Source organism: Bos indicus x Bos taurus, chromosome 3 (assembly GCF_003369695.1).
Source record: "Bos indicus x Bos taurus breed Angus x Brahman F1 hybrid chromosome 3, Bos_hybrid_MaternalHap_v2.0, whole genome shotgun sequence".
In the NCBI taxonomy this organism is placed as follows: Eukaryota; Metazoa; Chordata; class Mammalia; order Artiodactyla; family Bovidae; genus Bos; species Bos indicus x Bos taurus.
Window position 1 is genome coordinate 43,276,623 of NC_040078.1, and position 24,872 is coordinate 43,301,494.

Sequence of the window (24,872 nt, forward strand, 5' to 3'; positions counted from 1 at the left end):
AGCTACAGTCTGAGGATTTTCATCACTGGGAGTCACATTGAAAACAATTCTGCCTTCAGTCCACTCCTAGTTGATACACTAACTTTGGACATGTCAGCTCCTGTATGCACTGACCGCGGTACGTATTTTTCAAAAACATTTTTTTTCCTACTCTTGACTTATAAATAGATAGCTGTTGATGTTTTTACTGCGTCTGTGTTTGCTGGAAGGTACAACTAAAGTTGGAATTGAATTTAAAAGTCTCTTTGGAGGTTCATAGTCATTCATCTAGTTGTCCTCCTCTGGAAAACTGACTTCCCCAGAAATCAAGAAGTGTTTCTTCAGAGATTATAGTTCTTTTGTTTTCTTTTGACTCTGGGGAGTTGACTCTTCAGTCATGTCACAACCATGCTTACTTTACTGCCATGGTTTCTGTTTTTCTGTTGTAATAACCAAGGTAGAGAACACAATCCCACGTGGGAGGCAGAAATACATATATCACTACTGACTTGTTTTCCTCAAAGGGACATTGGTTACTGTTATAGGAAAATTGATGGTTGATCAAAGTTTAATGGGAAATGGGGAAATGAATTGGCACATGAAGTTATACATGTCTAGTAAAATACACATTTACATGTAGGTACTTGAGATTTTAATTCTTTATTATCTGATAAAATGCATGCTTCAAACCTGCTTACATCTGAGACAATAAATTATAACTGGACAGTGATATTAATACCCAGAGGACTGGATTATCAGCATAAATACTCCTAGTTTCTTGATGGGAGAAAGATCTTGCAAATCTGTTCCCATTTGAATGCTGCATTTATTGCTTTAAGTAAGGACCTCCTCCTAATAATTTCCTGCATATCAGTAATTATATATTCATCCTCAAATGTTAAACTTTTCCCTTTTTTAATACATTTTTCTTCCTCTCTCTGTCTCTGCCTTTCTGTCTCTCACACACAAATCATAGTTTTAGTTTAAAGAAATCAGTAATTTAGAGGAGATTAATAGTGAAAAAGCAATGTTTTGTACCCTTTTTATCACCCTAAAAGTAACCATTTTAACTACTTCAATATTTAGTTTTCAGTGGTTACCTCCTTAATACTTTTTTTCTTTTTCAAGGCAGTATGCTGTGTCTTCTCAGCTTTAGACATTATCTATTGTCTCATTATGAAAGATGATGCTTAAATTCACCTGCACTCCCATAGAGTTATATCTCTTTTAATTTCTTTTTTGTTGCCTTATAGCTTCAATACTTAAATCTCTCTCATTCCATAAAGTATAGACTATATCTCTTATCTCCCTCACCCTCTATTATCTCATATCCTTCTACACCCTATTAAAAGGACTTTTATTTTTATATTTTGAAGATGTATTACATTCTGTTTTTTTTAGCCACAAATACTCTTTGCTTTTTCATAGGTCGATTTATTTCAAAAGTTGATTTTCATCACTCAGAAAAGAAACTTTGTACCCTTAGCAAAGCCCCGTGGTTATCATTGATCTACATTCTTTCTTCATGGATTTGCCTATTCTGGACATTTCATATAAATGGGATAATACAATTTTTGGTGTTTTGTGTCTTCTATCAACATCATTTTACTCAAAGTTTCCCCATGATGTTGCAGTGTTTAGGTTCCTTTTCATGCCAGAGTAACATTCCATTGTATGGATATGTCACATTTTGTTCATTAATAGCCATTTGTTAGTTAACGGCCATTTGTTTACACTTGTCAGCTACTTGTTTTCCACTTTGGGGCCATTGTGAATAATACTATTATCAACATTCATGTACAAGTTTTTGTGTGAACATATATTTTAATTTCTCTTGGGTATAAACCTAGATTGATCTTTTTCTATTTTGTGCCTTCCATTTTTTCTATTTTCATGTTTTAGGTATGACCTTGTAAATAATACACAGGATTTTGTCTTTCATTTAGTCGGGCAATCTTTATTAGCCTGGAGCAGTTAATTATTCAAAAACCATAAATTATGATCATGATATCATTTTATGCAGTAATATGGGGTGAGGATATACATCAATGGGGAAACAATTTCCAATGGAAACTGTTCCTATAATTAAGGTAGAGGCCATTTGTTTTCCATTGGAAATTACTTACTACAACTACAAGGAAAACAATCGGCCTCTATCTTATCAATTTGGAAAACAATTGGCCTCTATCTTATCAATTTGAACATAGTGATCTAACAATTCTAATTCTGGGTATACTCAATAGAAATGATACCACTTGAGCAGCAAGAAGATAAGAACAGGAATTTCAGAAACAGTTTTGCTCATTAGAGCAAAAATTTGGGATCTAAATATCCACATTAATTAGAATGGATAAATTGTGTCATTTTGGATATCATGCTTTGTCAGTTTATAACATGCTTTTCCTTCTTTATGGAGCTATATAATTTCTCATAATATGCATCTACTGTAATTTACTGGTAGAAAGTTATTGTTGTTTCCAACCTTTTGCTGTCATGAAAAACCCTACAGTGAATAATTTTGTATGTGTCATTTTCAAATCGAAAATATTTTCAGTGTAAATTCCTACAAGTGTTGGTGTGACTTTTAAGTTTGATAGACATTACCAAAATTCTCTCCATAGAGACTGTAACAATGTGCGCTGTCACATGTGGTGTATGAGAGCACCTTTTTTTCTATGCTGTTGCAAATTTTACTTCTCCTTTCCAAACTGTATATCTGTCTATTTTATTCACGATATTGCTTTATTGCATTTCAATACAATGTTGAATAGAAGTGGTAGTTGTGGACATCTTTTACTCCTTGAATTTTGAAGACATAATTAAATTAATTGTGAATCAAACTCTTTCATTATTGCTAGTTAATTTGGTGAAAAATCAATACCACTACATGAGAGGCAGAGAACATCTCATCAAATAGATCTACCGTGACTTACATAACCATTCCCCTATTATTGTTTGCCTCTCTTTTCCAAGATTCAGGTCACAATCCTCAATGTTAGATGAGTCCATTTGCAATTTATTTTCCACAAGGGCAAACAACCCCACTATATTACCACTTAACTGAATCCCAGCTTGTGTATATAGGGTCTAGATTAAGTAGCTCTGTCAAGATGCCTGCTCATCTTGTATATCCATTACTGCATATTTCCCTATAATTGGACATGTAAAGCGGTTGCAGTGTTTCATTACTGTGAATTAATAGTAACAAAGGAAGTAGACTTGGCATCAGTTCCACCCTCTGTCACTTATTAGAAACAGGATGTAAACCACTTAGCCACCTTTTCTAGGGCTTGATTTTCTCCTCTTTATACAAAGACAATAAAAGTACCCATGTCATGACATTTTTATGAGAATTATTAAGTGAAATATGGCATGTAAAGTACTTTAAATAGTCTTGGAAACATAGAATGTGCTCAATAAATATAAGCTATTTTGTTCATTATGGCACTCAATAAACATTCTGAAACACATTTCCCCCCACCTTCTCTGGTTCAATCAGGTCCTTTTTGAGATGGCATCTGTGATTCAGTTACTCAAAATTTAATGAAGTTGGTGACCCTGTGACAATGTGGAGAAATCATGTCAGAAAATGTGGTTAGTACTGGGGCTGTCAATGCTGTAAAGGAAGTTTGGGAAAAAAGAATAAAGAAACTCAATGAAGACCTGAAGCGAGAGAAGGAATTCCAACAAAAGTATGCTAAAACATGTTTATTATTTTGAATTAACAAAAATTTATAACATCTTCATTATTAAAGTAGTATTTATTAATTGCCTTATTATTGAATTTTATAGAAGTTTTTATTTACAGAAAACTGAAAATATAACTAAAGGAAGCACCTGACAATGAAGTGTGGCCATATGATTCTAGCCACAAAAAATACAAATGGATTTAGTAATTATCCTAGGAGTCTGTTCAACATTCATCAAAGTTCGATTAGTATCATTTAGTCTACTTTTCACTGGAGAAGGAAATGGCAACCCACTCCAGTCTTGCCTGGAGAATCCCAGGGATGGGGGAGCCTGGTGGGCTGCCGTCTATGGGGTCGCACAGAGTCGGACACAACTGAAGCGACTTAGCAGCAGCAGCAGCAGCAGTCTACTTTTCAGAGATTGTTTGTTCAACATTATATTCCCTAGGAGTTAAAACAACATCTTGCATTAGAAAGTTCAGTTGATTCTCACCTAACTAAATAGCTGTGAGTTCCAGCCAGGGCCACTGTAGATCACCTGAGTCCTCTCTTTGGATTATAGTTTGACTCTCATTTCCTCTGCCTTATTGATACCTACCTACTTTCCTCACTGGATGTTTCCAACGTATCGCATTACTTTTACAAGGATAGCCCCTGTCCTCATAGATCCCATATAGCTCCCTACAGTTATCACTCATTAGATCTCTTTCTAAACATTGAATGGCAATGTTTAGTGTTTTGCAATATGTACACATATCAAGCCATTATGTTGTACTAGACTTGAATTGTCGTACCATTGAACATTAGACTTGTACCATTAGACTTGCACCATTATGTTGTATTAGACTTAATATAATGTTATATGCCAATTATATCTCATTTTAAAAAATGGTCTTGTGTCAGCTAATAAAAGAAAACGTGACTAAAAATGGCTTAAACAATAGGGAAGTCCTGAGTTTAGGCGATTCCAAAGCTTCCACAATTTTTTGGACTCTGTTTCTTCCACCTTCACAGCTAATTTTGGTATGCCAGTTTGGTCCTCAGGTTAGCTTCTCTCAGTGTTGCAGGGTGGCTGGTACACTTTCAGGCATCGCAGCCAGACATCATTATGTTATTGGAAGAGTGGGAACAATTATATTTATTTCTGTTTCTTATTTAAGAATGAAAATACCTTTCTGAGGTCCCCTAGCTAACCTCTCCTTCACCTCTCATGGGCCAGAATCAGGTCATTTTTATACCCTTAATCCAGTAACCTTTTAGGGGAATGAGATTGTATGACTGGTTTAGACAAATGAAGATTTATACTTGGGTAACTTGGAGGGAGTGTAAAAACTTGGAAATAACTGGTATTCTCCCAGAAAAGAAGAGGACTGGCATAGCACTCCACTGCGTCAGACATTCAGGCTTTTTATCATGTTGCTCAACTGGGCATGGTTTCCATTCCTTTAGGACTTTAGTTACTTCATGGCCCGAAATACATAGATAGACCAATTGTGGCCAACGTACTTGATTCCAGCCAGCCGGAAGTTGCACACATTACTATTTCTGCTAACATCTCACTAGCCAAAGCTTCACATGACCCATTCCTAACTGCAGGGGAGGATGGCTAAATGAAGTCTTGTGCCCAGTTATATTTAGAGGATCTATTATGAGGAAGAAGAGGAATAACATATTGGAGAATGATAAGCAATCTCTGTGACACATGGGTGATGTTATTTTCTCCATTTTAAAGTTGGAAAACCTGAAGGATAGGCCTAGGTAACTTGTCAAAGATCATACTGCTAATAAATGTGGAACTGGTATTTACTAGTATTCATACCTAAGCAATCTGACTCAGTAAGCATTATATTAACCTCAGGTCTTAAATTTCCCTAGATTGACCCTTTACAGTAAAACTACTCTTACAAAACCTATTATGTTTATATTATACAATTATGACAAACTTGAGTACTCTTTTTTAAAAATTTTACTGAAATATAGTTGATTTACAATGTCATATTAATTACTGCTGTATAGCAAAGTGACTCAGTTACACACACACACACACATATATATATATCCTTTTTCATATTCTTTTCCATTATGGTTTATCACAGGCTATTGAATATAGTTCCTTGTTGTTTATCCATCCTATATATACTACTTTATATCTCCTAATCCCAAACTCCCAAACCTCCCCCCTCCAACACTCCCATCCTTGGCAACCATAAGACTGTTCTCTTTTAACTCAAGTAACGCTTAATAAATAAATCCTATCCAACTTTTTAAAAAACAGTGGTCAGAAATCATGAGTTATTTCTTTACTCCTGACTTTCACCTATTAATATTAAACATGTCTGGCTAAGAATCATTTAATTTCAGCAGCTTCAATTTTCTCTGCACAAAACAGGCAAGGGCCAAAAAAAGATAAGAATGTAATCTAATGCTCTTTTCTCAGCTAAAAGTGGCTAAAGATTTAACTAAAAACCCTTAAGTTTAACTTTTTTTTTTTTGCTTGCACCATGGGATCTTAAGTTCCCCCACCAGGAATCTGACCCATGCTTCCTGCAGTGGAAGCATGAAGTCTTAACCATGTACCACCAGGGAAGTCCCCCAAGCCTTACATGTAAACATAAATTGTTCTGTCTTTTGATACAAGGTGGCCTGGAAAAAAATTAAGCACTTGGGTAAGAGTTGATATAACGACATTTGACAAAGGCTTTCAGTTCAGTTCAGTTCAGTCGCTCAGTCGTGTCCAACTCTTTGCGACCCCATGAATCGCAGCCCGCCAGGCCTCCCTGTCCATCACCATCTCCTGGAGTTCACTCAAATTTACGTTCATCGAGTCGGTGATGCCATCCAGCCATCTCATCCTCTGTCATCCCCTTTTCCTCCTGCCTCCAATCCCTCCCAGCATCGGAGTCTTTTCTAATCAGTCAACTCTTCGCATGAGGTGGCCAAAGTACTGGACTTTCAGCTTTAGCATCATTCCTTCCAAAGAACACCCAGGGCTGATCTCCTTCAGAATGGACTGTTTAGATCTCCTTGCAGTCCAAGGGACTCTCAAGAGTCTTCTCCAACACCACAGTTTCAAAAGCATCAAACGCTTTAGAGTATAATAAAAGGATTTTAGAGGAGGTAGAAAATTTCTATTCAAAACTTGAAAGAGCCTCAAGCTTAAAATAAGCAGTGTAGGAATTACAGAATATTAGAGCTAGAAGAAACACTAGATATTATTTAATCCAAACCCCATATATTATTGGCAAAATCCTTGGAAGTGAGATGTCTTGTCTGTGATCTCTGAATTAAGTGATACATTCTGGATTTAGATCACACAGAGCCAGAAAGAATAAGTGAATCATTAAAGAAATGGAAATAAACTTATCTGGTAATAGTTACCCTCACTATAAACTCATTAAGGACGGAGGTTTTTGTATCCACAAAGTCTAACATAATATTTGGCATATAATAGGTGCTTGATGGAGATCTTTAATTGAAGTTAGAGTATAGGGAGTAAGACACCTCATTGCTCAACATTATATCTTACTCTGGAATGTGTATATCTCAGTGAGTAGTATAGTAATTAATAATCATTATGTCTACCATTTGAATAATTCTATTTTTATAAAACATGGTATAATTGAATATAAGGCATCATATATTTTGTCTCACTTAATCACATGTATTGGAAGCTTCCCTACTAGGGCTTCCCTCGTAGCTCAGGCGGTAAAGCATCCACCTGCAATGCAGGAGACCTGGGTTCAGTCCCTGGGTTGGGAAGAGCCCCTGGAGGAGGGCATGGCAACCCACTCCAGTATTCTTGCCTGGAAAATTCCATGGACAGAGGATTCTGGTGGGCTACAGTCCATGGGGCCGTGAAGAGTTGGGCGTGAGTGAGCGACTGTTGAGTCTGGAAGGCCACACACGGTCATGGCCGCAGTGCAATTGTTAGCAAATCAGTTAATTTTCAGAAAAGTAGTGGATGAAAATATGCAGGCTCCATAGAAATATTTTGCAAACACAAACATACAGAGATAGCAAATATTACACTTTTAGAGATGTTTGGTTTTCTGTTCATTAAAATAAAACCCTCCCTGAAGATCAGTTAGTATGTAAAATTGCTAAGAATATATATTAACTCTCAGATTGTCAAGAGAATTTTGGTAAATAAATATTCAAATTGATTAAACCTTTTTTCTTTGATGATTGCTTATATTTTGTTTATTCTGTATCATTCTAATAGGCTAAAAGTGTAAATTTTTCAATTCTAAACTCATTCTTTATTTTTCATACGTGAAAAATTTCTAGTATAGGAATAGGTAACCTTCTGCAACCTTTGTTAGTCATTTTTATAGCTTGACATTATGTATTTTTGTTATGAACCAAAATTCAATAGGATGTATTCCAGAATTTTGTGCATTTTTATATCTGGAAAACTAAATCTGGATAAAATGGAATATAGTAATATATAATTTAACTCTGAAGTTGAACTATATCATTTGCAAGCCTTTTAAAAACTTTTAAACGAGATATCTATAGATTAGATATTTAATAAATGCCAATCAAAACAACAATGAGGTACCACTTCACACCCACTAGGATAGCTATGATCAAGAAGATGGACACTAAGAACTGTTGGCAAAGCTATGGAGCAACTAGAGCCCTCATACATTGCTGGTGGGAAGGGAAAATGATGCAAGCAATTTGGGCACAGTTTGGCTTAAAAAAGTTAAAAGTAGATTTATGAAATGATCCAGCAATTCCACTCCTAGGAATATACACACACTCAAGAGAAATGAAAACATAGATCTACCTGAAAGTTTTACATGAATATTCATAGAAGCATTATTTATAATAGTTAAAAATGTCCATCAACTGATGAATGGGTCAACAACTTTGGTATATCCATGCAGTAGAATTTAAGGGACTAGATCTGATAGACAGAGTGCCTGATGAACTATGGACAGAGGTTTGTGACATTGTACAGGAGACAGGGATCAAAACCATCCCCATGGAAAGGAAATGCAAAAAAGCAAAATGGCTGTCTGAGGAAGCCTTACAAATAGCTGTGAAAAGAAGAGAAGTGAAAAGCAAACGAGAAAAGGAAAAATATTCCCATTTGAATGCAGAGTTCCAAAGAATAGCAAGGAGAGATAAGAAAGCCTTCCTCAGCGATCAATGCAAAGAAATAGAGGAAAACAACAGAATGGGAAAGACTAGAGATCTCTTCAAGAAAATTAGAGATACCAAGGGAACATTTTATGCAAAGATGGGCACAATAAAGGACAGAAATGGTATGGACCTAACAGAAGCAGAAGATATTAAGAAGAGGTGGCAAGAATACACAGAAGAACTATACAAAAAAGATCTTCACAACCCAGATAATCACAATGGTGTGATCACCAACCTAGAGTAGACATCCTGGAATGCGAGGTCAAGTGGGTCTTAGGAAGCATCACTACGAACAAAGCTAGTGGAGGTGATGGAATTCCAGTTGAGCTATCTCAATCCTAAAAGATGATGCTGTGAAAGTGCTGCACTCAATGTGCCAGCAAATTTGGGAAACTCAGCAGTGGCCACAGGACTGGAAAAGGTCAGTTTTCATTCCAATCCCAAAGAAAGGCAATGCCAAAAAATGCTCAAATTACTGCACAATTGCACTCATCTCACATACTAGTAAAGTAATACTCAAAATTCTCCAAGCCAGGCTTCAGCAATACATGAACTGTGAAATTCCAGATGTTCAAGCTAAATTTAGAAAAGGCAGAGGAACCAAAGATCAAATTGCCAACATCGTTGGATCATTGAAAAAACAAGAGAGTTTCAGTAAAACATCGATTTCTGCTTTATTGACTATGCCAAAGCCTTTGACCATGTGGATCACAATAAACTGTGGAAAATTCTAAAAGAGATAGGAATACCAGACCACCTGATCTACCTCTTGAGAAATCTGTATGCAGGTCAGGAAGCAACAGTTAGAACTGGACATGAAACATCAGACTGGTTCCAGACTGGGAAAGGAGTACATCAAGGCTGCATATTGTCACTCTGCTTATTTAACTTATTATGCAGAGTACATCATGAGAAACGCTGGGATAGATGAACCACAAGCTGGAATCAAGATTGCTGGAAGAAATACCAATAACCTCAGATATGCAGATGACACCACCCTTATGGCAGAAAGCGAAGAACTAAAGAGTTTCTTGATGAAGGTGAAAGAGGAGAGTGAAAAAGTTGGCTTAAAGCTCAACATTCAGAAAACTAAGATCATAGCATCCGGTCCCATCACTTAATGGCAAATAGATGGGGAAACAGTGGAAACAGTGTCAGACTTTATTTTTTTGGGCTCCAAAATCACTGCAGATGATGACTGCAGCCATGAAATTAAAAGATGCTCACTCCTTGGAAGGAAAGTTATGACCAACGTAGACAGCATATTAAAAAGCAGAGACATTACTTTGTCAACAAAGGTCCATCTAATCAAGGCTATGGTTTTTCCAGTAGTCATGTATGGATGTGAGAGTTGGACTATAAAGAAAGCTGAGCACCAAAGAATTGATGCTTTTGAACTGTGGTGTTGGAGAAGACTCTTGAGAGTCCCTTGGACTTCAAGGAGATCCAACCAGTCCATCCTAAAGGAGATCAGTCCTGAGTGTTCATTGGAAGGACTGATGTTGAACCTGAAACTCTAGTACTGATGTGAAGAGCTGACTCATTTGAAAAGACCCTGATGCTGGGAAAGATTGAAGGCAGGAGGAGAAGGGGACAACAGAGGATGAGATGGTTGGATGGCATCACTGACTCAGTGGACTTGAGTTTGGGTAGGCTCTGGGAGCTGATGATGGACAGGGGGGCCTGGCGTGCTGCAGTCCTTGGGGTTGCAAAGAGTTGGAATAACTGAGTGACTGAACTGAACTTAACTGATGCAGTAGAATATTCTTCTTCTATAAAAAGGAAATCCGTACTGATACACACATGCGCAAATTTTGGATAAAACTCTGCTACACAAAAGACCACATATTATAGAATACCTTTTATATGAAATATCTAGTATAGGCAAATACATAGATATAGAAAGGAGGTTATTGGCTGCCACGGGCTGAAGGAGGGAGGAATAGGGAGTGACTGCTCAGGCATGGGTTCTTTCTTGAGTGCTAAAAATGTTTGGATCAGACAGTGGTTATGGTTGCACAGCTCTGCAGATATACCAGAAAACACCAAATTGTGTCAGATTTTTACAGTATATGAATTATATCTTAACAAATCTGTACAAAAAATCTAAGGAGAGGTATAATACTTTTCAGAAACTTAAAAAGAGGGCATCTATCATATTAATCAAATTAAATGTCTTACAAAATAATTCTTGTCTGATTTCCAGATACTGTCAATCAAATGTTTGTTTTTAATGGGTTACTTTTTCATACAAAAGTGAATGCTACCTATTTTACTACCTGCGACCTAAAATGATTTCTTGGTCTCCTAGGCTAGTGCGAATCTGGGAAGAACGAGTATGCTTAACCAAGCTAAGAGAAAAGGTCACCAAGGAAGATGGAAGAGTCATTTTAAAGATAGAAAAAGAGGAATGGAAGGTAAGCTTTATAGAAGCAATATTTTTAATATTTTGCATTGTGTGGGAGAGTTGAGAGAATGATTCTTAGACTGTGTGCTTAAGCCTGAAATAGTTAGGAATTCTGATTTTAATAGTGTTTAATACCAAATGAATTTGGGCAACAGGAACTGAAAATGAACATAACTTCCCAACTTTTTTGTGCAAAAATTCAACCAGTGTGCTTTAATGCTGCCTAAATTTCAGTCCTTTGTAATATTTTCTCCACTAATCCTTCTAATAAGCATTTCCTCATTTTTCATAAAGACTGTCTGTTTAATGAAAATCATATTGCTTTCCAAAGCTAATGCTCAGTTAAAAGTTCATAAAATGGAAATGTATATTAATTTTTCTTAGGTCCACAATCGGATTCATATTATCTTCTCTTTCTCTCCTTTCCTCCCTCTCTCTTTCTCTTTCACACATACACATATACAAACAGATATCTGTTTAATTATTGTATGTTAGGCCTAGTATAATTTTAACAAGGGCCAACTTTATCCCTTAACTCAGTGTTTGTCTTCATACACATTGGTATATTTAGCTAGGTGGTTACCACCTTTATTTTGTCTTTTGGCTACTTTAGGCTGATAGAGAAAAGGCAAAAAGTTCAGAACAGTTGAAACTTTAAAACTCTTAATTTAAAAGAAAATCGTCTTTAAAACACTATACTATTTCAAAACAGAAAGGAAAGGGACTTTCCTGGTGGTCCAGTGGTTAAGAATCCACATGCCAATGTAGGGGACATGTGTTCTATCCCTTGTCCTGGAAGATGCCATATGCCATGGGGCACCTGACTCTGTGTGCTGCGACTATTGAAGCTTGCCTGCTTAGAGCCTGTGCTTCTCAACAAGAGAGGCCACAGCAACTAGAGACTAGCCCCCACTCACTGCAACTAGAGAAAGCCTTCACGCAGCAATAAAGACTCAGAGCAGCCAAAAATAAATAATTTTAAAAAAAGAAAGGGAAGAGAAGTTTGAATTACTGATTAAAATGATCTTTTCTTCTATAATTTCAATTAATCACCATATTCTCATTTTCAATACCATGTGTACTCTCATTAAGCCTAATGAAGAATCTTTAGAACACAGCTCTATGTGTGAGCAATATTGACTAAAATACCTTATTTTTGTTTATGTTATTCTGACTGGGGTTTGAAGGTTTAGCATCCCCCCTGGAAAGTAAAGTTCTTAAAACTTAGAAGTAGCACAAAGCACTTGGAAATGTAACTCATTAAAGAAAAAATATTCCTAATTTCTTTTACAAATCAAGTAATATCTCTACAATCACATTTCAATGTGGCATGATACTGAAATAATTTAAGTAATATAGTAACCCTGTCATTTCTTTTCCTTGAGTTTAGACTCTCCCTTCTTCTCTACTAAAACTGAATCAGCTACAGGAATGGCAACTTCATAGAATTGGCTTGCTGAAAATTCCTGAATTCATTGGAAGGTTCCAGAACCTTATTGTGTTAGATTTATCTCGAAACACAATTACTGAGATACCTCGAGGAATTGGTAAGGAAGATTGCTTCTATTCTTGTGTTTTTTATTGAGAATTTTTTTTTGATACATGGAATAAAGATCTCATCTTTATATTGCCCTATATCTTGAGAAAACTCTAAACATCTGAGTTGAAGCTTCCAGGGGGTCCAAGCTTCTGGGTTTACTGAGGTGATTCAAGATGAGGTTTTAATGCAAGAAAAGTCTCTTTGGAAATAATATTGTATTGATTCTGGAAACAATATTGTTAGTTCAGTTATTCCTTCTACAAGGGAACTGATTGAAGACAAGAAAGAAAAATTAGATAAAATTCTTTAAAAGAGGGGGAAAAAATCCCCAAATGGAAAACTGGTCAGGATATAGTACAGATAAACCAGAACAAAAAAAATTTTTTGCATGGACTGATAAATCATCTGCTGCTTTTCTGAAGAAGGGGCAGGACACATACCAGGAAAAGGGAAGAGCCCAAATGTGAATTTCCCAATTTGAACCTGGAAAGTAAGTTATGCTGTAATACTTAATAACTGGAAACAGTATTTTATATCCCTCTGCTATTTATTGTGTATTATTTTTCCATAGGACTGCTCACTAGACTTCAGGAACTGATTCTTAGTTACAATAGAATCAAAACTGTCCCCATGGAACTAAGTTACTGTGCCAGCTTGGAGAAACTTGAACTTGCTGTTAACAGAGACATAAGTGATCTTCCACAAGAGGTCAGAATGATGTAAATGCCTATGATTATATTTTCCATCTAATAGTGATTTATTTCTCCCCTGTATGATCACTAAAAATAATACTAATGAAAAAGTGCTATAAATTTTATTTCGGAAAATATTTAGAGAAAACAATTTATTATTTTAAAGCATGTTTTTAATTAGAGAAAGACCTAGTTAGCATAAAAGATATTTCTATTATTGGCACAGTACCGACATTATTTGTTGACTAGACTGTGATCTCCTTGAAGGCCAGGGTGAGAATCGTGTTTCTATTCCCAGAATTGAAGGCTCAGCTCAGTATGAAGTCATTACGTAATACTGAATGAATGTCCTTATCATAAAGCACAGGCAGTGTGGTGACAGAAAAACTCTTTTTATCTGTTGGTTTTATAGGTGATCAGCTTTTGAGATACAGGTGAAGTGAAAAGACATGAATTCTTCCGATTAGGAAGTATATTTGCTAGCTTCCCAGGCTCTACTGAGGAAAAGCCAAGGCAATGAGCTTGTGAAGCCTTCAAACTTTCATCGGTATATCTTATTGGTAAACTGATCATAGAGATACAGATTCTTGTATTATTTTTCAAGCATATTTAAGGCTCTTATGAATTAGCAAAGGAAATTTCCATGGTGCTTTGCCTAGAAAACAATGATTTTGCAGGATAAGAGTTATATAAAAGAATAAAATTCACTTCATCTTGGTTATCATACTTGATTATGATGAAAATCATGATCATAGGGACAATTTCTTTTTATCTAAGAGAAGGCCAATAAATATTTCATTTCTAATTCCTAATTATTGTGATTTTGTTTTTAGCTTTGGTTCGGTCAGTAAAAAGTGAATTTGGGCATGTCTAATAACCTATCTTAACCTTAATGTCTTTACTTAAAGGTTTTATAGGAACAAATACTGAACTGAGATCATGAGCCTGGAATTATTTTTCTTTTTTTTTATTTAATTTTATTTTTAAACTTTACAATATTGTATTAGTTTTGCCAAACATCGAAATGAATCTGCCACAGGTATATCCGTGCTCCCCATCCTGAACCCTCCTCCCTCCTCCCTCCCCATAAGTGTGGCCTTTAAGTAGCTGTGTGGCCTTGAACATGCCATTTTACCTAAGTTAGGTCTCAGTTTTCACATATGCAAAATGAAGATTTAGATTATAATAGTTGTAATATCTTTCTTCATTCTTCTAGAACCAAAGGATCTTAGTACCATTGAGAAATCCTGTTACAGGAAATGTATCTCTAAGCCATTAAGATGCAACACTGTAACACACAAACATAATTATGCTAATGCAAAAGTAATCTTTTTATATACAATTCTGAACCATCTGAAAAATTTAAAATCTAATGACAGGTTTTGAAAAAGTTTTTTTTCATCACTTGAATTCTAAAGTTGGAGGAATATCACTACTAAATGGAAAACTGCCTTTTTGCATTACCCATAATCACTGTATCTCTGCACTTTTTGAAGTTTTAGTTAAAGTTGTGGAATGAATCTGAATGTGCCCTGAGACAGAAAGAAAACATAGAGTTGCCTAACTAAATGGAGAATCTTTTATAAAACTTAACTAAATTCTTACATTTTGAAATTTTCACTACAGAAGAAAGAGAAATTTAGAAATTTTGTGACTTTAGGTCCATGAAAACTTGAGTGCACATCATAGCTCCATGATTTCTAGTCCCATGGTCTCTCTAAACCATTTTGTCCGTAAAAGGGAAAAAAGGTACTGACTTTGTAAAGTTAATGACTAAACTCGAGCTGTATGCATCAATAGGATTCATATAAAGACTGACACTGAGAGATAAAATCAAGTTAAAGAAAGATTAGTATCATCTTTAAAACATATAAAAAGATAATTTTGTTTCTGAAAAAATACACATAATAGTAATATATAGAGAGAAAAACATAGAAAACATACATTTATGTATAGTAATAAAAACATTTGAAAATGCATGGGAATAATAGATACCAGATTCAGGATAGAGTTATCGTTCAAGAGGAAGAAGGGAGATGTATATAGAAGACAGTGATATCAATATATTTGCTTTCTTAAGCTGAGCACACTGGTGCTGCTAGTCTTAATCAATTTTTTATTAATATTTTAATTTAAAAAACAGAATTTACCAAACAGTAAATTCTATGACTGAGATAACATGTGTAAAGCATCAGGCACAAAAAAGAGGGTTTAACAAAGATAAATATTATTCTGAACTTTGGGTGTTCCCAAGAAAAATCTCGACTACTAGATAAAAGGAAAACATATTTACTCACAGGAAGAAAAACAAAAGCTTCTGCCAGGTGGGTGCTCTAAACCCTGGAGCTTGGTGATTTTGGAAGATATGTTTTCTTTGAATAGATGAACTTTCTGTGAGAACTTTTCATTTATCTGGAGGTTATTTAGCTTTATTGTTCTCTCAAATTTGCTATGGATTTCTATGAGTAAATAAAGCCCAAGCATAACGCAAACACTCCTTGACATGAAATATCTCCTTTACCAATGTGAGTGTTGTAGTAGTTACATTGTGAACAGTTTGAAAAACTTTGCCTTCCTCTTCAGCTCAGCAATTTGTTAAAGCTTACTCACCTTGATTTGAGTATGAACCTCTTTACTACAATCCCTCCTGCTGTGTTGAACATGCCTGCCCTTGAGTGGCTTGATATGGGAAGCAACAGACTTGAACAACTTCCTGACACTATAGAAAGGTAAAAAAACTTTTTTTTTTGCTACCAAGAGATGTGTTGAAGCCATCTATGACAAATAAGAAAAGCAAACAAAACAAAGGAGACCCCAGAGATAATCACTCACAATAGATTGTTTAGTGCTACTTCAGATTCCATCTCTGGTCCAGGGAACTAAAATCCCACAAACCATGTGGTGCAGACAAAAAAAAAAGGAGGGGGCATGAGGTTTGGAACAGAAAAATGGACTTTCTGACATGAACAAATTGACAACAATATGCCACAATAACAACATTGCTTAGGGCTTGCTCCGTGCAGTTTAAAAACCGATTGAGAAAAGTGATGTAGAGATGTTAGTGAATTGCTGAAGATCACAGTAAGTGTGACAGCTACGATTTGAACCCAGGCACCCACAACCTCCAGTGGCTCAGCTGTAAAAAATCCACTTGCAATGCAAGTGATGTGGGGATCGATCCCTGGGTCTGGAGGGAAATGGCAACCGACCCCAGGATTCTTGCCTGGGAAATCTCATGGACAGAGGAGCCTGGTGGGCTATAGTCCCCTGGGGTCTCAAAAGCATCAGATATGACTTAGTGACTAATCAACACCTGCACCCTGGCCTGAGCCCACACTGTTAAACAATATGCATACTTGCCTTGCTCTAAATGGGCAAATTAATAATTTCTGAGTTTGCTTTTAAGATTCTAACTAAGGTTAGATAACATTTTAGCAGTTCTTCTGCAAGAAATCCTATGAAATAGTGAAGAATTGTAGAATACCTTGACTTCATTTCTACTACTACATGGGAGTTGTACTGTCGATGGAGATTAGCTCCCTGATCCAGTTTCCCTAAAATCAGGTAATGTTAAGTCGGTTAACTCAGATAGACTGGTTAAACAAGATGTTATATAGTATGACATTAAATTTTTTTAAGTTAATAAGAACCAGGGTTTTCATATTATATGTGATTAATCACAGAAACCTCTTAATTCTTCAGAATGCAAAATCTACATACATTATGGCTGCAACGGAATGAAATAACATGCTTGCCAGAAACAATCAGCAGTATGAAAAATCTGAGTACTCTTGTTCTCAGCAACAATAAACTGCAAGATATTCCAGTGTGTATGGAAAAGATGACCAATCTAAGGTAAAACTTGTAGACACGGAACTCACATGTTCCTTTCTGGCTGCAGAACAAAGTAATATGAAGAAACTGTTATGAATAGATTTGAGTTCTCATTCACATACGTTTAAAAATCTCTTCCAACTTTGAAGTGCTATAATTTATAAATAGGATTCATACAATACTGGCCTAAATTACTCAAGAATCCTTGAAACTAAAACAGTAGTGGGATTTATCAGCTTTAAGGAATGCCATCTGTTAGTGACATCTTCCTAAAAATCGTCTTTATAATTGCTAACTTTATCCATGATATAAACACCAAAACTGTAAGAACAGTGATTATTTTCCTTCTAAATAACTACAAATGGACACAGGTAATGTTAAATATAACTTTTTACTAAGTTAATTACTAACAGATCTTCCTCAAGTATCTTCCAAAATTTAATTTCCTGACAGTGAGCAGAAGACATTAGAATTCACAACAAATCCCGCAACTTTCAACAGAATCATTTATTTAGCAACTATTGCCCTGTACCCGGTGGTGAAAATACGATAGATAAGACATACTTTTAAAAATATGCAGAAAATTTAAGTTCATAGCATTAACTGTACTTTTGAGATGCATTGGGATTGCTCTTGCAAGTTAACTTATACCACATTAAACATATGCTATGGACTAATAATTGCTTTTACAAGCTTGAAAAATAAGTTGTCTAAAGCTAATATTTTTTTCTTCTAGGAAAGAAACTTAAAGATTCTTGGGATATATCACATCTCACCAAGATGTTCAGTTATTGAAACCAGTTAAAAAAGAGTAATTTAGTATATTATCATTTGATCTTTCTCCAGGAAATAAATGTACACTTCTATGGCACCTATAAAAATACTGTTTTTTGGTGAACTGCTAGGTTTGTCAACTTCCGAGACAACCCATTGAAACTGGAAGTAACACTTCCTCCCAGTGAAAACATAGAAGAGGAAGAGGAACGGGAATTATTCGGCCTTCAGTTTATGCACACATATATACAGGAGTCACGGAGAGCAGGTATGAGATCTGTATATAACACAGGTTAAAAATTCTTTTTAGTAATGTGTGTATGTGTGTGTGTGTGTGTATATATATATATATATATGAACTCCTTTATAGACTTTTCATTCCATCTTACCTTTTCTGTCAAATCCTAGTCTCTTAGTAAATATTGTTGAAGGAAAAAAAAAGTGAAATTCAAATGTGTTCACAATTTTGATAAAGCCTTGGAGAGAAAGGTTGTAAAAATGTTAAGAAGTCTTTCAAGTAGAGTCAGGAAATAAATTTCTTTGGTCAAGAACTTGAAGCACAACCAAGTGAATGAAGATGTAATTCTTAAAGCTTCACTGCCTCATTCTGTTTGTTATGTCAGTTTACTCATTAAACACTACTTTCCCTACTGTTTCCCTTTTCTGCAATAATCCACAAATAGAAAAAATTGACTAAAGAAAAAACATTTTGCTACTGTCCCTAGGAGTGAAATGTATCAAAAGAACATAGATTTTAGCCAATAGTTACAATGTGAGTTTTTGATGTACAGATTTTGATCACTGATAATTTAGAATTAAAACCTTTTTGTTGCTTTTTTTTAACTATGAATAGAATGACTTAACCCAAGGGGAAGAGGACAAAGGGCATAATTATCTATTAATAAAAAATAAGCGATAGTAATAGAAAACGTTGTTTTATAATTCACTAAAATGTGAAGAATTTTTTAGTTAAAAGACAGAATTTAGTTACATCTTCAGTTACTTTGAAGAGCAGGTATAATCCAAGCAAAAGGTAAAGAGTATTTTCAGCTGGAAAAAATATTTTTACCAACATCCAAGGAAGGTCATTAGATCTGTTGTAGCAAGGTTGCATAAACAGTAACATGGAGGACAGACTGGAGGAAGATATGTAAAAAATTTGTAATAGTTTGGGGCCTAGGTTTGGATAGCAGAGTATAAATATATAAAAGACAGGTAGGAGACAGAATTGATGACTGAATGAAAATGAGAAAAAGGAGGAGTCCAGGATGAATCTGGTTTTGGCTGGAACTAGATGACTGGTGATGCTGAGATGGGGAAATGAAGCTGGTTTGGTGGTAGAAGTGGAACATGAACTTAAGTTTCAACACAGTGTATGTGATGTACCTGTGGGACATGCAGGAAGAGGTAGTTGTGTAGATCAATCTAAAGTTTAAGGAGTTTACTGAACCTGCAAATTTTGCCGGTCAAGAAATAGCTCCTATGTATATCCCACATATTCACTGTCTCATGTTATCTTAAGGGAAATAAGCAAGGTTGGGGAAAACAATAATCTTTACCTACAGCTGGCATGTTGATCTACAGCAAGTACTCTATGGCTTATCTTCCCACAGAGTACCTGGTATTATTGTCAGAAACATTCATTAAGCTAAATGGTCCACAGGACTTCATCAGTGTAATTCTTGTGTGCGTATGTATGTTTTATGAAATATAACAGAGATAATGTCTGTTGTAGAATATCTTTTTATTTCCAGGCATAAATTGTTGAATAAAGTAAAACAGACTGTATGACACAAATTAGCATTGCCTAACTCAGCAAAATTGGGGTTAATTATTACGATGTATTATCATCTTCCTTTATGGTCTCAATTTGCAGGCATGAATAGCTAATTTTAAAAATAATCCAACTACTTTAATATTTGACATAGAACTTACAACAAGAGAAAAAAGGTTACAACTTAAACAGAGATAATAAAACCAAGTCTGTCATTAAAAATATTTTTATGAATTAGTACTATTAAAACATAATATTTATTAAGTACTTACTCTGTACTTAGAACTGTTCTAAGCATTTTAATATGCTATATCACTTAATGCTCATATGACAACCCTGTGAGGTATTATTATCTTTGTCATCCCCATTTCAAGAGGGGAATTGAGGCACAAAGAGATCAAGTAGTAAGGATCTGAACCTAGGCAGTCTCATGAGATATATGTAAGACCTAAGTAGAAAGGTCAGAAAGTAAAAATGTGCTAGACTTTATAATTAACATACTCACAGACCTACAAATACTAGTTATTTAAGAATATCATTATAATATCTAAATTAGTAATTCTGGATCTTTATCTTGGCAAATGTACAATGATTAAGACAATTTTTACAAATAAAGCAGAAAAAAACCAAGGATGAGATGAGGAAAAGACTAACAGTCCTACCATATGTTTGGTTTAATGTTTACTTGTGCATAGAAACTGCTTATGAGCTGAGGCCCAAAAGTGAGGTTTTTGGTATCACTATCTAATTTCTACTTTATTCCAAATTATCTTCCCAAACAGGAGAGAATATACATGCAATTGTCCTTATATATGTAAAAATGACCCATTAAAAGATACTGATGCCTAATTAACTTCAGAAGTTATTTACAAATTTCAATTTAATTTGTGAATTAGGCTTATAAGTATCCTTTTTGAAGTTTTAACTAGATAATTATCCAATTAGTTATTATCCAAGAGGTAATTATCCAATTACCTCTTTAGTTTTAGTGTCTGTCATGGATAAATTTTGATAATATATAAATACAGGTATGGCTCTTGCAATCTGAAGATAAATTCATTAATTGATTGAGAACATTTCTGTATTTATTTGTAATAGAAACAAATAATCACAATTAATTATTCTTTCCAGATCTGCCTGGACAAAAAATCCATACATAAACCAAATTCTCAGATTGGTCCTTGTTGTAAACTGATAATTGATCATTACATCTTGAACTTGAAAAATAAAAAGTATTAAATAAAACCAAAGGAAAATAAGTTTCTAAAATTAATGCAAATAGAAAGTGAATGTACTAGTTACATGTTGGCATGGTATGTGTTTCAGGTAACCAAGTCAACTGCTCGACTACTTCCCCAAACTCCATAGATGCTGATGGATAGTATAATTCAAGATGCCCTGTTGAAGACGATTGCTTTGGGAATTTGGTGAATTCTCTACTGTTTGGATTTCTACAGTAAAAAACAAAGCCATTACCTAGGTTCAACGAGGCCAAAACATTTTTAAAGTTCACATTATCTGCTATTTAAATGGTATTTCCATGAATATAAAAATACAATTAAAAAAATTTTTTTTTGGTGGAAGACAGATGTTGTTCAAAATTTCTTTCCTGTTAAGCACTTGTTTCTGGTGATGAAGAATGATTTGGTAAAGCAGTTAACAATACATTTTCCAAAGACACCAGAGGGTCTGTATAGTACTGTAAAGCGGGACTGAAGCCTTTCTGCTGTAAGTACTTGATTCGGCCTTGGTCAATCAGCAATTTACAAAGATGCCCTATTTTCTTCTTTTCTTCACCAGTAAGAAACCTAAATTGAATAAACACATAAAACACATTATTAAAATTCTGTAAAACCTTATAAAATTATTTTAGCTATTCCTATTTATTTACAAACTGCTAAATAACCCACAGTATGTTATAGGTATGCTTCAAAGATACGTTTTGTTAATGCCATAATAAAAGTGTGTGTATTTTAACTTATTCTAAAATTAGATGGTAAAATATATTTTCATGAATGAATTTTTGGCAGTATTCATCTAAAAATAAAGTACAGTAATAATAAAGTATTTCTGCCTTAGTGCTGTGCGCTTCAAAGTAGTCACTCACCCAGGCAAACTCTCAGGGCTGTCATCAGTGATTCTGCATCCTCCATCATCATGCTCTTCACTGCCATCATTCTGTTTATCTCTTCTTTTTGTGGAACTATTTGAAGCTTCCAAAGTCGTTTTTCGCATCCCACAAGTCGCCCAACTACTCATTCGCTGGAAATAGTGGAAATCCACTGCTCCAAGGCCCAGAGCCCTGAAATATTCTTTGCCCACATAATGTCTCCAATCACACCTGTGGTGACAACAGAGTGCAATAACAATGCCAGCCACAGGGGTCCACTTCTCTGGGATATTTTTTTCATTTCCTTCCTTGGCCAAAGTGTTAATTTCTTTTTCTGTTTTATCATTCTTTATGCGTTTGGCTAAAGGTTCTTCATTCCTTTCCTCACAACTGGCAGCATAGGTTTCAACCAAACATCGTAATGCAAGATCTGCAAACACAATTATGTGGCCCCCCCCAAACCACATCATCTTTAAAAATAAGTAATTTTTACATTTATTAGGCAGTATGGTTTTTAAAAGCCCAACAACAAAAGCTTACTTAGCTTTATACTTGTGCTAATATCAACTTTGTTCATATTTGCTCTTTTCTCATTACTGAATAATTTTCTCTAATGATTTATTCTGCAAAAAGTCAACTCCCCCCACCCCCAAAAAACTATGTGAAGCTTAAGATCTAAAATTTGAAAAACTGTAGTCCAGCTACTCAAACTGGCTCTCATGTTTCCTACCCTTTTGAGGAAATGACTTGCAAAGAAAAAAATTATGTTTTCTACATATATATTCCAGGGAAGTTTTGAGCTTAAAAACCCAAAAAAAGAAAGAAGAAAGGCATCAGCTAAGCATCTGCTGAAGGTGACGTTCAGAGTCAGTCTTGAAATGTAAGATATTCACAGAAACAGTGAAGAGTTAAGAAGAAGAGGGTCAGAATGTGGAAAGTAGGCCTCACGGAGGCTCAAAGTTTAATCTGCCAGAGTTACACAACAAAGCTGAACCCTGTACTGTTTGATTTCAAAGCCCATGTTCTGTCTACTTTATCATACTACATCTGATGGATCCAAGTTTAAGACAACACATCTTAACATTTCTTTTTTTGTTTCCCCTAGAACTTTGATAAATAATCATCTTCTAGTGGGAGAGTCCTTCCTAAGCAATTCTAAAAAAATGAGTACCTTCAGGAAAAGAACCATAATAGCTTCTGTAAATTACTGATTTCCTTTTTGGATGAAATATAACCCAAAGAACTTTAAGGTTCCCCCCACCCCCACCCTTTTTTAACATCACTCAGTTGTATCTGACTCTTAGCGACCCCATGGTCTGAAGCCTACCAGGCTCCTCTGTCCATGGGATTTTCCAGGCAAGAGTACTTGAGTGGGTTGCCATTTCCTTCCCCAGGGCATCTTTCCGACCCAGGGATCAAACCCAGGTCTCCTGCATTGCAGACAGACGCTTTACCGTCTGAGCCACCAGGGAAGCCTTTATGATACAGCATTTACAAAAACTCCTAATTTATCCTGCAAAGTGGCCAAAATGAGCAACTAAATAGGAAAGCTCTAAAACTGGATATAATACAGGGCGAATGCTACTAACAAGATAATGAGTTACAAACAAGGGATTAAAGCTACTGAAGAGAGATGCTTTCATGCTAAAACTTAATGTGTTCATCTCAACATTACTCATATGTTTACATACCTGTTGCCACACCACACAGATGCTTTCCAATTCCTACAATAGGTAGTTTTTCTTTGCTTAGCAAAGGAATCTTGTCTGAAATGAAACAAGAACTGTTAGTTCTCTTGTGAGATAAGGCATTAAGTGGGCTTCCAAAGAGAACTAACTAGAATCTTTGAATTTTAGGGCCAAAAGAGGCACAAACAAAAAAATTCTCACTTTATAGCTTAGAAATAAGGGGCTCAAAGATGTAGTGACTTGATAAGTAACAGATGACTACTGATATGGAGAGAAGTAGTTAAAAAGTTCTTTGTTTTCCTTTTCTTCTCACCTCATCCCCAGCAGGTCCTTTACTCCTAATTTAAAGCTTCTTGATTTTTTAGGCCAGTGCTATTCCATACTGACTCAGGACTTTACCCTGTTGAAGCCTTATTTAGCTAAATATTACTACCGATTGATAAAAGGACTAAAAAATTTCCCTACAAGGTTTATTTTTCATAACTAATATATGTGACAAATACACATGAATAATACAACCAACATTTTACATTACACAATATTATATACTCAAAATTATCAAACTAAAAATATAGCTTTTATTGTATCTTGAATAAGATATAATCTTATATAAGAATAAGACATTATTTTAGTTTTTCACACTGTTCTGAATAAAAGAGTCATAATATTAGTATATATAAAAAAAAAGACATCTACAAGGTAATGTAGCAAAATGCAGAACATCACACACAGTTATGGCTTCCTTTCCCAACACCCCCACCCCCCCACCATCCAATTCATTTTCCTTTTTCTAAGTTTCTGAAATGAAAAGTATGTTTCCCCCTACAAATTCAGCTACAGCACCCAGCACAGTTATTTGTCCAATGGAGGTCCTTAGTAAGTATTTCAAATTTTCTGTTGCTTGCTTTCAGATGGTATCACATGCTAGAAGAAATTGCTAACAAGTGGAACAGTTTGCCCATGTAAAGTGACTTAAGAAACTTATATATCAGAGTGAAGAGAAAGGTTGTCTAAGCAAGCCCTTATGGAACTGGGGGCATCAGGAATTTTGGAAGAAGAGCTGAGACCGTTATGTTATAAATAACAGTGCACTGGCAGAAAGTCTGTTTAAGAAGTAGTCAGATCCACATCTCATAGCCACTTGATGATTACCTCTTTACCAACTGGTGGACAACTAGATAATCCTCTGAAGCAATTAAGACAGGAGGTCACTGGACTGATGGACGCTAAGAAG

General features: G+C 35.3%; 2 protein-coding genes across 7 annotated transcripts in view; one reads left to right on the forward strand and one right to left on the reverse strand.

Moving 5' to 3' along the window:
• Positions 1 to 21,907, forward strand: LRRC39 (leucine rich repeat containing 39). Of its 3 annotated transcripts, none has more exons than XM_027536410.1 (9): positions 2 to 118; positions 3,479 to 3,671; positions 11,131 to 11,236; positions 12,617 to 12,773; positions 13,338 to 13,474; positions 16,042 to 16,187; positions 17,161 to 17,313; positions 18,198 to 18,334; positions 21,167 to 21,907. In XM_027536410.1, exons 2-9 carry the CDS (start codon positions 3,559 to 3,561, stop codon positions 21,220 to 21,222), a joined length of 1,005 nt encoding a protein of 334 aa, XP_027392211.1. In that variant the 5' UTR covers positions 2 to 118; positions 3,479 to 3,558; the 3' UTR covers positions 21,223 to 21,907. The 3 variants fall into 3 exon arrangements, with proteins under 3 accessions (XP_027392213.1, XP_027392211.1, XP_027392212.1); XM_027536411.1 differs by having other exon boundaries at positions 3,479 to 3,573; positions 21,167 to 21,403; XM_027536412.1 differs by lacking the exon at positions 21,167 to 21,907 and having other exon boundaries at positions 1 to 118; positions 18,139 to 18,224.
• TRMT13 (tRNA methyltransferase 13 homolog) overlaps positions 19,792 to 24,872 on the reverse strand; it is a 20,326-nt gene continuing 15,245 nt past the window's right edge. For 2 of the 4 annotated variants that reach the window (XM_027536408.1, XM_027536409.1), the window contains 3 exons: positions 23,642 to 23,716; positions 21,948 to 22,380; positions 20,536 to 21,648 (listed from right to left, as the gene is read on the reverse strand). In XM_027536408.1, coding sequence (XP_027392209.1) covers positions 21,453 to 21,648; positions 21,948 to 22,380; positions 23,642 to 23,716 — 704 coding nt within the window. In that variant the 3' untranslated portion in view covers positions 20,536 to 21,452. Of the gene's footprint in view, positions 21,649 to 21,947; positions 22,381 to 23,641; positions 23,717 to 24,872 lie in introns of all 4 variants that reach the window. The other 2 variants (XR_003510289.1, XM_027536407.1) reach the window with 2 other exon arrangements.

Excerpts from the sequence above, each read along its gene's own strand:
- LRRC39 (XM_027536410.1), top strand. The coding sequence starts at position 3,559 with ATGTCAGAAAATGTGGTTAGTACTGGGGCTGTCAATGCTGTAAAGGAA. Across the intron at positions 11,237-12,616 it reads TAGAAAAAGAGGAATGGAAG|ACTCTCCCTTCTTCTCTACT; the intron begins GTAAGCTTTATA and ends CCTTGAGTTTAG. Across the intron at positions 16,188-17,160 it reads CTTCCTGACACTATAGAAAG|AATGCAAAATCTACATACAT; the intron begins GTAAAAAAACTT and ends TTAATTCTTCAG.